We start from the raw sequence: 12,772 nt of genomic DNA on the forward strand, positions 1-12,772 counted from the left end.
CCCACCAGCCACTCCTCGGAAGGAAGATGGGGCAATCTACTTCCATAGTGATACTGCCTCAGAAACCCAAGGAGGGGTCTCTATGAGTCGGGTCCAACTCGATGGCAAATAACAACAACAACAACAACATGTTTATATGTATGCATAAATATAAACATAAAATATAATAACACTTCCTTTCAGTACCCCAGCTGACTAAGGAGCCCTGCTTGCCAAGTTAAGCTACTAACCCAAAGTCTGGTGGTTCTAACCCATCCAGTAGCTCTGCAGGAGAAAGATCTGGTAATATGTTAATACCTATAAAAATTACACCTTTGAAACCCTATGGGGCAGTTCTACTCTGTCACATGGCATCAGTATGAGTCCAAATTGACTAGACAGTACCCAACAACAACAACAACCCCTCCCCCCCAACTAATTGGTTCCATACTCACTGGGGTATATATATTTACACTATCCTTTGGACACCATTAGGAGCTTTGGTTAGCTTTTGACTGCTAACCAGAAGGCTGGCAGTTCAAACCCATCAGCCACTCCTCAGAAGGAAGGTTGAGCAATCTACTTTCATAGTGATACCACCTGGGAAACCCGAGGAGGGGTCACTATGAGTCAGATCCAACTCAATGGCAGTGAGTTTGGTTTGGTTTGCTTTTGGACCCCATTGATCTAGAATAATATCTGATATATAAGTGACTTTTTTCTAGTTTTGTCTGCTATTTTGCAGTAGTACAGACACAATCTTGGCTTTTGTTATTGAAGAGTGTTGAATGACTGATGCCTTCCTTTCCCTGAAGCAAAGTGAAGAGTGGGCCCATATTTAAAAGGCTGAATTCTAGATGCCAAATTTACTGAAACTGCATTGCTAACTTTGTTCACTCGCTAATTGACTGTCCCTCCCACTAGAACCTGTGCTCCATGAGATGAGGCCTTCTTTTTCTGTTTACTGTTGTGTCCCCATCTCCTAGTTTTGTGTTTGGTACAGAGTGCTAATTCATACTTAATGACTGGATTTAGCAAGCTTCATTTTGTGTATAAAATAGGCCAGTTCATCTACGTAGCTAGTTCATATTTGTTAGTCAGTAAATTTGAACATAATGTAACTCAATTATTTCTATTTCCCATAGAAGTCTTCATAGACCTTTCTTCCCTACAAAAGAACTCATTTCAAACATCCTGCAACCCATAAAATTTAAAGATTTTTAAAAGCAAAAGTCTTCATGTTTTGTATGCTTATACATCTTGAAAGATAAACTCAGAGCCAACTAGATATTGATTCTACATTTAATTTAAAAATTTCAATTTTACTTGTAATTTTCTTCATAGTTAACGTACTGTATTAACGAATCAACCTTTACTTCCAATTAACCTAAAAAATATCCGTGGTAATATTTTGCAATGATGAATTAATCTTTACATTCTAAATATAGACTCTGAAGTTTAGAGAATTGGGGGTGGAGAGGAAGAGGAAGAGGAAAAGTTGCTTTTAATGTAATGGAAAGCCAGGCTAAATTATGGGTTGCCTGTTAACCTTTGGGAGCCCCTGGGTGGTGCCAATAGTTAAGGAGTTGGGCTGCTAATTACAAGGTTAGAGGTTTGAGTACATCCAGAAGTACCTCAGAAGAAGGACCTGGTGACTCACGTCTGAAAAATCAGCCATTGAAAACCCTGTGGAACACAGTTTTACTCTGACACACATGGGGTCTCCATGAGTCAGAACTGACTCCATGGCAACTGGTGATGGATTAATCTTTGGAGCCAAGATAGCAGAAGTGAAAAGGGGTGAGCTCCCCAGATGGGCTTCTACTCACTTTTATTGCAGTGTCTTCCATGCCAGCCTTCGTGACATTGGCATTTGTTAGGTTCATGGCAGCTTCCGTGTGCACCACAGCCAGGTTCACAGACAGCTAAATCACAGGAGATAAAAAGTATGGTTTCTTTTGAGCTTTCATTCTCAACAGAATTGCCAACTGCTGCTTATCCTTCCGTTCTTCAGAATGTGTTAGTTTTAGCTTCAGCCTTTTTTTTTTTTTTTTTTTCCCCCCTAAATGAATCTCCGGGAGCTCTGGTAGCATAGTGGCTAAGACACTTGCCTGCTAATCAGACGGCTGGCGGTTCAAACCCACCAGCCACTCCTCGGAAGGAAGGTTGGACAATCCTACTTCCGTAGTGATACCGCCTCGGAAACCCAAGGAGGGGTCGCTATGAGTCGGGTCCGACTCGATGGCACATAACAACAACAACAAATGAATCTCCAGCTATAGGTCAGTTTTGGGCTTTTGGGACAAAGCTCTGAGTGATCTTAAACTAACCATATTTCCCATTCACAAAAAGATGCTAGTAAAATTTATAAACATATGGGCAAGAGAAATACATTTTCCTTAAGGAAACTCCTAAAAGTTAAAAAGTTCAATTGTGTGTGTGGGTTTTCTTTGCATGCATGGATTTCATACAACTCTTTTGGTCCCCATAAAGGAAGCATAGGAACTCCAGTAGCATAGTGCCTAAGGCACTTGGCTACTGACCAGAAGGCTGGCGGTTCAAAGCCACCAGCCACTCCTTGGAAGGAAGGTTGGCCAATCTACTTCTGTAATGATACTACCTCAGAAACCCAAGGAGGGGTCACTATGAGTCAGGGCAGACTTGATGGCACATAACAGCAACAACAACAAAGGAAGCCTATGTGTCCATGAAGAAAGGTGAATGTGATGTGTTGGCAACATGTAGTAGGCACAGAAGTTATGTAAGAAGAGACTACTGCTAGTCTAATTATCCCATAACCAAGATTGATTATGTGTATGGAGTACTTACGCTTTGAACAGAGGTCTCCTTGGTAACCTTTGGAGCACTTACATTTACTTTTGCCAATGCATTTACCTCCATTTCGACAAGGTTGTGGACATTTGCCTGGAATAGAGAAGAGAACAAATAAGCAAGGAACTCAGTGCTTTGTATTTTCCAAGGGAATTACAAGGCATTGAGAAAAGTTTTAAAGAGCAGCTATTTCCACTTATTTCAGATACACTCTGGTTTTTATATTGTTTCAGTTTCTTTTTTGGGAAAAAAAAATGGTCTACTTACTATGTTTACTTATGATTTTAGTTATATATCTTTCTTTTACAATCAAATGTTACCAAAATCTTATATTTACATTATTTTTTAATGAGCAGAGTAATATTTTAACTGATCCTTAAGTACTTGTGATTTAAGCTACCTATATCTTACTAGAAATAAATGACCCTTAATTGATCTTTTCTCTGGGTTCTGGTTTTTGAATGTCACTTTTTCTGAAAGTAGGCCTACACCTCTCTCATAACGTCTGTCTTAGCTGAGGATACCTGAAAAGTAGGGTTTGCAAGCAGACCTTTTATTTGAGGAAGTAATCCGAGGAAGCTGGATGAGGGGATAGGAAGAATGGAACAGGGAAAGTAGGAAAGCCAACACAAAGATGTTGGTAGGTTGGTCACCACTCTGTGTACTCTGGCTCAATCTTGATGGATTGTGCTGATGTAGACTGTGCCTTACAGTTGTCTGACTGGGGGAGAGGAGGTAAGCAGTTGCTGTTGGGTCAACTCTGACTCATGGGGACCAAATAGAGCTACACTTCATGGGGTTGTCAATGGCTGATTTTCCAGAAGCAGATCTCCAGATCTTTCTTCTGAGGCATTTCTGGGACTTAAACCACCACCTTTTGGTTGGCAGCTGAACACTTAACTGTCTGCACCACCCAAAGACTTTTGAGGGAAGGAAGGGGAAACATTTATTAATGAGCATCTGTCCACCACTGGTCAAGGGCACACTTTCACACTGAGACTATGTGAGTGCAGCAGGTGTTTTTCAGGACCCAGAAAATCCTCTTGGTGAAAGCAAAAGAAGTGTGCCACAGCTAAGATGAGATGTAGTCACGTTATGCCTGTGCACACTGGTTGCCACAGCAAAGGCTGGCGCAAAAGGTTGGCTGAGAGGATGTGAGGCAGGGTACAAAAAGGGCCCAATACCACAGCTATGCATTTTTTCTGGGATGTCTTAGATCCTAACAATACATTATTCTTTCTTTTTCACTTGCACCAAATGAGTATTGCTAATGTTTTCACAGATCTTTAAATCTTAGACATAAAACTTAGATAGTATTTTCTTCTCACTTACCCCAGACTCTATTTTATTTTACCTCTGCTGTCTAGAATTTGCCATTCTAAGGCAGGAGTTTTTAAAGCACAAGTAGAAGATATAGCACTCTTCACCAGGACCTGAAACCATGTCTTATGACTGGTATAATGATATACAAAGAGAGCAAACAGCCATTAGCTTTTGATAGAGGATGTTTTGGTTGTTGTTATTGTTTTTCCTTTTTTCTCTTTAACAGAACACTCATTACAAAGGCCAAATGAAGTTCTGAAAGAAGCAAGCTGTTATATATTTTATTGACAAACACTACGCTTGACAGATATTAAATGAGTTCCAAAATGAAAATCATTTACTAAAATGCTTTACTTCTCTTTTACCCGCGTAAAAACAATTTCCTTTTGTATCCGTCAACCAAAGCAGAATTTGGTCTTTGTGAACATAATAGACCTAAGACTAATGGAATGCAAGGATCTCTCACAAACCTGGTCTCCCTTAAACTGAGAATGCTAATAAACTTTTAGGTTAGATATTTCATGAACAAGTATTAAAACAACCTTAATGGTAGAATATCTCCAATTTTATTGACTAAAAAGGAAAAAGGTTTGCTAATTTCGTCCTTAAATAGTCAAGATGCCAACTCTTACAGGAAAAGAATATCTAACTCTGAATTTCCAGTTATACCAAAAAAAATCAAACCCCATCATATGCACAAATTGAGTCATATCACAGTACTCTGTAAAGCAATTTTTTTTTTCAAGAAAGCAAGATGTATAACCGTAATTACATGGCAGAAAAGACAGAGTATTCATTGTGAAATACTTGATGACCCCAAATTTTCTCATATTCTGTGAGAGGTGAACTTGGTAACTAGGGATAATGCAGAGAATGATTGGTGGAGAGAACCTTCTTATTGATTCCAAGACTCTTTTGGTTTTCCTGGCAAAAGAGAAGTGAGGATCCTGAGATTTAACACACCCAGGAAGCAGGACACTCTCCTGGTTATCACACAACTGAAATGGAACTGCCAGCAACTGTTAGAAGGCCATAGCTAGTTCAAAGACCAGATAAGCATGGAGTTCAAAGACCAGATCTCATGGAGATCTGATTGTTTTAAAATTTAGAATCCTTTCATATTGATTTTGGCATTGACTTCCTTTTCCTAAAAATAATTTGCATCCAGATTCTATCCACTGGATAGTGAAAAACTGAGGTAACCTGAGATATAGCACATTTTTACCTAAACAGATCAAGCACTGCCTGAAGACAAACTGATTTGACCTAAATTTGAGCAGTTATCTTTTCTACTTATAACCAGTGGATGAGACTTTGTGAGAGCACTGAGATAATCTGTTGACAATATAAAGAACTTAAACTTCCTCTATCCGCCTGATTGTGGGATAACTTCAAATTGCAACTCTGACTTAAATAGGAAAAAAGAAAGAGATGACCACAAATGCCAACAACCATAATCTCTGAGTTTGAGGATTATGGATGATTTTTTTTAAAATCCAATATTAGATATTCTACAGACAACATGTATTTAATTTTAGAATAAGAACCCCTAAAGATATTTTCTCGGAAGGAAGGTTGGGCAATCCTACTTCCGTAGTGATACTGCCTTGGAAACCCAAGGAGGGGTCTCTATGAGTCGGGGCCAACTTGACGGCATATAACAACAACAACAACAAAGATATTTTCAGAAACCTATTTATAACACAGCATAAATAATCTGTTTTTTTTTAAAACTGAATGTTCATGAAAAATTCTTGAGAAGCCTATGAACCTTAAATAATGACATGCATGTACACCTCATCTGTCCATATATCTTTAACCACAGTTTTAATTGTTAATATCTGTAAGTGTTTCTAAGTTTATGTAATCAAAACTGAAGTTTGAGAATGAGAAGGTACCAGTCCTTATTGAGAGAAGAAATGAAAATAAAAACAACCTCACAATACATATTTCATTTTAAAATAGACAATAATGAGTCTGTTGTTGTGTTAGCAAACACGTGGAGAAATTGGAATCTTTAAAAATAGTTGGTGAGAATATAAAATGGCACAATTGCTTTGTAAAGCAGTTTGGCCACTGCTCAAAAGGTTAAATATCGAATTACCATATGATCCAGCAATTCCATTCCTAGGCATATGTTGTTGCTGTTATGTGCCATCGAGTCATCTCTGACTCACAGCGACCCCTCTTGGGTTTCTGAGGCAGTGTCACTACGGAAGTAGATTGCCCAAGGCATATATACCCACGAGAAATGAAAACATATGTTCACACAAAGACTTGTACAAAAGTGTTCATAGCAGCCTTATTAGTAATGGCCTTAAAGTGGAAACAACCCAAATGTTAATGATGACTGGATAATCCAAACATGGTAGAGCCATGCAATGGAATATGATTCAGCTATAAAAAGCAATGAAGTGTTGATACAATATCTCCAACATAGATGAAACTTGAAAGCATCTTGCCAAGCGACAGAAGCCTGACACAAAAGACCACATATTATGTTATTCCATTTATAGGAAACATCCAGAATAGACAAATACATACAGACAAAAAGTAGATTAGTGGTTGCCAGGGCTGAAGGAAGTGAGATGGGGGAGTGACGGCTAATGGGTACCAGGTTTCGTTTTGGAGTAATGAAAGCATTCTGTAATTAGATTGTGGTGACGGTTTCACAACTTTGTAAGTATACTGAATTGTACACTTTCAAGTGATGAATTTTATGGTATGTGAACATCAATTTTTAAAAATATATATTTCTACTTTTTGTCTCTGTGGTGGAAAAACTAGAGGCATTTTTTTAACTCAAGACCCATATTTTCCTGGTAATAGAAACAAGAAATTTCCTAGAAGCATTGAGATAAAATGTGGCAGGGTAACAGATAGTTTTCAAAGGACCATATTTTGGGTCTGACAAAATTGTATTTGCCAACAGCTACATTTATTAGCCAACAGAAAATCCGTAAAACCTAAGGATGTGAAAGGGCATACTCATAGGAAGAAATGAGCCTAGGAACAAAGATTCATTAACATGAACCAAGTCAGTATGCAAAGTCTGAGTAAGTATGGGGAGAAAATTTAGAGGAGTTAGTTCAGAGATATCTCTATCAGGGAAGTGTAATTAATAAGAATAGAAACTACATCCTGACAATTAATTACATGTTCTATGGAAACTTCAGAGGTATTTCATTTGAACTCTATAAAATATGGTTACTTCATCTACTACTCATTAAAAGTACAAGACCCACAAATAAATTAGAGGCTGAAAGTTAAAATAGGAACTCAGAATTTTGACCCCATTACAACTTCAGCTCTGGTGGTGTAGTGCCTAAGGCATCTGACTGCTAACCAGAAGGCTGGCAGTTCAAACCCACCAGCCACTCCTCCGAAGGAAGGTTGGGCAATCTACTTCTGTAGTGATACTGCCTCAGAAATCCAAGGAGGGATTTCTGTGAGTTGGATCTGACTCCATGGCCGTGGTTGCATTTGTTTTGCGTACAACTTCAGAAATGATGATTTTACCCAAAAAAAAAATGATGGTCCAGTGGTTACAATGGAGCTGGAAATGAGAATATGGACTGAGTTTCCCTTTACACACATCCAGAGGACAGAGGCACAACCATCAACAGATGTCTAATGTTCCTCTGCTCCATCCTAGGCAAAAGCCTTTGTGCTCCATCTTCTGGGTCATAAACCAATCTTAGATGGGGTTGACTCATTTCTGAGTATAATAGGTTAACTGACATGTGAGGGTTACCCTGCTGGTAGATGGAAGAACCAGGACAAGTCATTTGGTATACTGAGTTCAAAAAAAATTGATCACTTACCACAGTCTACCCTTAAAATTTTATTATTACTTCTTTAATTCAAGTAGCGTAGTGCCTAAGGCACTTGACTGCTAATCAGAAGACTGGCGGTTCAAACCCACCAGCCACTCCTTCGAAAGGAAGCTTGGGCAATCTACTTATGTAGTGATACCACCTCAGAAACCCAAGGAGGGGTCGCTATGAGTCGGGTCTGACTTGATGGCATGTAACAACATGACATACATATGCTGTTGTTGTGTGCCATCAAATCTATTCCAACTCCTAGCAACTCTATAGGACACAGTAGAACTGCCCCATAAGGCTTCTAAGGAGCAGATCAACAGGTCTTTTCTCCTATGGAACTGCTGCTGAGTTAAACAGCTGACCTTTCAGACAGCAGCAGAGTGCTTAACCATTGCTCCACCAGGGCTCCTTTGACATACAGATGTTGTTGTTATGTGCTATCGAGTCAGACCCAACTCATAGCAACCCATCCTTGGGTTTCTGAGGCAGTATCACTACGGAAGTAGATTGCCCAATCTTCCTTCTGAGGAGTGGCTGGTGGGTTTGAACCACTAGCCTTCTGGTTAGCAGTCAAATGCCTTAGGCACTATGCTACCAGAGCTCCTTTGACATACATGTAGAGAAGACATAAAGTGCACTGATCTTACATTTACAGGTTTTTTTTTTTTTTTTAACATAATTAAACACTCATGTGACACCTCTTCTCTCCAGATACAAAACATTTTCAGCATTCCTTAAGTTCCTTTGTGCCCCCAGGCACTACTTTGATTTGTACCATCAACCCTTAGTTTTGCCTGCACTTGAACTTCATAAGAATGAAATTATGCACTACGCACTCTTTTGCATCTGGCTCCTTTCACTCAACATTATGTCTGTGAGATTCATTCATGGTGTTATGTTTGTGTACTAGAAGTTCATCCTTTTTTATTGCTGTCAACACGCTCTTTCTTTCCCTCCCTTTTCTTGGGTTTAACCTTTTGTTGTAGATGAGTTGTTAGACTTCTGTTGTAGATGAGTTGTTAGACTAATCTATCAACCTGCAGTGAATAGCAGGGAAAACACCCTCTCTGCCTACAGGTAGATAAATAAATCCCAGCTGTTCCAAAGCTCTGATCTACATTTCTAGTGCTGAAACTATGGGCTCTGAATAATGAGAAGGGAACAAAAGTCACTAACAAGAAACAACACAACATACTGAATAATCCAAAACCAGACATAGATGACTCAGAGCATCTGTTCTGAGCCCCATAAGATGAGCCAGATAATTTTTTTTCCCCTCTATTAGTCAAAATGAGTGACAGCTGAATCCAATGAAAAGCAGCCACTGGTTTAAGACCATAGACAAGCTATTCGTTCTCCTAGGGCTTCAGATTCCTCACTGATAATATTGAAAAGGTTAGATGCAGTTTCTAGGAATCGTTGGGTAGCACAAATGGTTAAGTGTTCAACTACCAGTGAAAAAATTGGTGGTTTGAGTGCACTGCCTTGAAAGATCTGCTTCTGAAAGGTTATTCCCTTGAAAACTCTATGAACACAGTTCTACTCTGCAACACATAAATGGGAATCAACTCAGCGGCAACTAACAAGATGACGTTTCTAAGGTCCTATACAACCCCCAAAATCACAGTGCCATGAAGCAAGAATGCAGGGAGTCAATACTCACTTATTTCACACTGTTCTCCTTCTAGTCCCGGTGGGCAAATACACTTTCCAGGGTAGAAACATGTGCCTCCATTAAAACAGGTGGTTGAGCAGTTTGCTGTTAGAATGAATAACAGTAGTTTAAATTGAACAAAGACTTCATTTAACATGAGATGATACTTAGACATCTGGTACTTACTTTCCTTAATAAAGTAAGCTATTTTACTGACATAAAAATTATAACTAACTGCTTGCCCATTTGCAAATTCCAACATCATAGTCTATACAGAATACCACACACACTATGTAATACCAATTCCTAGGGATTTACATATTAAGGAAAAGAAGCAGGGTGTGAAGAAAAATTATCTTTCATATTTTCTTTTAAATACCTATGCCCTTAAAAGACGAATTATGCTATAAATCCAGTAAAGTATATATTTTTAAACATGAGGTTGGAGCAAAAAGAGAAAACTAACTTTGGAATAGTTGAAAAGAGAAGTAAGTCATATATATCGGGATCTGACAAGGGAGAATAAGATGGACTTTTTTTCAGAGTAAGGTGAACAGATCGTATTTAATATGATTTTTTTTTTTTAAAATAGACTTTTATGATGTTTGGAGGAAGAAGTAACTGTGTTTAGGAAAGGATAGACCATGGATCCTCCAGAGACAGTGATGAAGTGACGTTGCGTGAACCAAAATTCAAACCAAACCCATTGCCGTTGAGTTGATTCCAACTCCTGGAGACCCTATAGCACAGAGGAGAACTGCCTACAGGGATTCCAAGGCTCTGGTGGTGTACTGCCTCAGAAGAAAGGTTGGGCAATCTACTTCTGTAGTGATATCACCTTGGAAACCCAAGGAGGGGTCGCTATGAGTCGGATGCAACTCCATGGCAGTGAGAATATTTACGGAAGCAGATTGCCATATCTTTCTCCATCAGAATGGCTTATGGGTTTGAGTCACCAACCTTTTGGTTAGTTAGCCAAATGCTTAACCACTGCATCACCAGGGCTCCTGCGTGAACCAGAAGAAGTCAATTTACTAGATTACCCATGTAATAATTACACTGTTTGTGATTCATCCTTAAGCCTTTTGTTTCCCTCTCCCTTAGTGTCAATTTCTGGAATTTCACTGCTCACTGGTACATAAAACAGGGAGGTCAGAGAAATGAGACCCTGGAAGGAGCGAATATCTAAAAATAGCCAACCTGGCTCATTTTGTAAAGGAGATTAAAATTAGAGTTTAGACTTTCAGCAAATCCACTTATTTGGCCTGTTTGTTTTTGTTCCGTATAAGACAGACCAAAGTTGGTTATAAATGGGCAAAAGCTAAAGTAAGCTTCTAGTAGGAAAATCAGACAGAAAATCCAAAAATTACAAAGGCATGTTTTCTTTGTGAGGCAAAAGAAGTCCAACTAAAAAGTTCTACTAATACCATGTTTCTTAAGTGATAAGGTTTGTGTTTAGAATCCTACATATTTCCTAGCTTAAGGCCATGCTGTATTCGCTCTGGCAAAATCTGGTTTCTCACTGTAGAAGGAAGCAGAGTATCAGCAGTAAAGGATTTAGGAGAACCAGCTTTCTGGGCCTTCTCTTTGCTACTTGCTTCTAGTATTGCTAGGACTGGGCAGTTGTTTTTGTAAGTGTGTCCTGTCTAGCCACTTGCCCGTTTCTCCTGGGGACAATATGAAAAGGAAAACATCAGGATCAGTGCCTGCCAGGCCCTATGTACATCTTCCTTTACTTATGTGTAGAATGAAATGAACCTGGTAGCTTAATTGAAAGTTATGGAATTTGACAAAGCTGATAATATAATTTGGCCACACATTTTTAGTATTTGTGTAATAATCTCCCATTCTGCCAAAGCTTTTCAACATTTCTCTTGTGCAACTATTTTTGACTAGGAAATTGAACCACAGACACTAAGTAACTTTCACCGAGGCTAAGAGAATGGGAACTCTGGTAGCATAGTGGCTAAGACACTTGCCTGCTAACCAGACGGCTGGCGGTTCAAACCCACCAGCCACTCCTCGGAAGGAAGGTTGGGCACTCCTACTTCTGTAGTGATACTGCCTCGGAAACCCAAGGAGGGCTCACTATGAGTCGGGTTTGACTCGACGGCACATAACAACAACAACAACAAAGAGAATGTTAGGCCAATACTTAATTACTCAAGTCTAAAAGTTTGTGACAGACGGCTCAAGAGCTAGTGAAAGTTATTCTTTAATGTTTCTTCAAGTATGTAGTGCTGAGGCCTAACTCCATGCCAGTAATGAAATCATTTTTCAGAAGCTCCATACTCCCTTCCGGGTAATAAAAACATCCTTTTGTTAAGGTAGTGAAGAATATGATTTTTTAAATATTTCCAGATCTCCAGTGAGACCAAGTGGAATTTCAACAGACTTCTCAAAAGAAGAATAAAAAACAATTACTGGATTGTAACAAGTAGGAAATTCTTTCAACCAAAAGATAATATATTCAAAATGTCAAAAACCCTAGAATATAAATAGGTATATTCCTTCAGCAGTCACTGCACAGTGTTTGTGATATCAAAGCATTAGAAAGATATCCCAATTGACATTCTATTGTGCAAACCATACCAACATGCAGTACGCAGGCCTCATAAATGTGAATACTTGAGTTCTTCATCTAAGTTCCTGTATGTTTTGTTCTATGTCCTAAGAGTTTAGAGGTAATATAAATTTAATTCTGCTTCAACAAATTCCCAATTTTGAAACAAATTTAGATAAATACAAAGAAGTTTGTCTTTATAAGGCATTTTCTCATTGGCTGTTAATTATTAGCAGTGTTATTAGTGCTTCATCTTTATGAATACAGATTTTAAAAATTGTTTTAAATCCAATGCTATAGTTTTTAAAAGATCACTTTTTCAAGTGTAGCGATGCTTCCACATATCATCTAAATTAGCTAATTGAGCTCAACTAGCTTAATAGCTCGATGGCTTAATTCCAGGTTTGTTATGTGTTACGTGATAGCTCGATGGCTTAATTCCAGGTTTAGAGATGAGCAAATCATGACCCAGGCTCATTGCCGTTGAGTCGGGTCTGACTCATAGCGACCTCTCCTTGGGTTTCTGAGGCAGTATCACTACGGAAGTAGATTGCCCAACCTTCCTTCTGAGGAGTGGCTGGTGGGTTTGAACCG

General features: G+C 38.9%; 1 protein-coding gene across 1 annotated transcript in view; it reads right to left on the reverse strand.

Annotated features, from left to right (window-relative positions):
* The window catches only part of WIF1 (WNT inhibitory factor 1), a 109,356-nt gene that overhangs the window by 3,419 nt on the left and 93,165 nt on the right, over positions 1-12,772 (reverse strand). The window contains exons 7-9 of the mRNA XM_007942742.2: positions 9,625-9,720; positions 2,809-2,904; positions 1,809-1,904 (exon numbers count right to left, since the gene is read on the reverse strand). Coding sequence (XP_007940933.1) covers positions 1,809-1,904; positions 2,809-2,904; positions 9,625-9,720 — 288 coding nt within the window. The remainder of the gene's footprint in view (positions 1-1,808; positions 1,905-2,808; positions 2,905-9,624; positions 9,721-12,772) is intronic.

The sequence above is a fragment of the Orycteropus afer genome, unplaced genomic scaffold, assembly GCF_000298275.1.
Source record: "Orycteropus afer afer isolate SDZICR_OR568_19922 unplaced genomic scaffold, OryAfe1.0 scaffold00097, whole genome shotgun sequence".
Lineage (NCBI taxonomy): Eukaryota > Metazoa > Chordata > Mammalia > Tubulidentata > Orycteropodidae > Orycteropus > Orycteropus afer.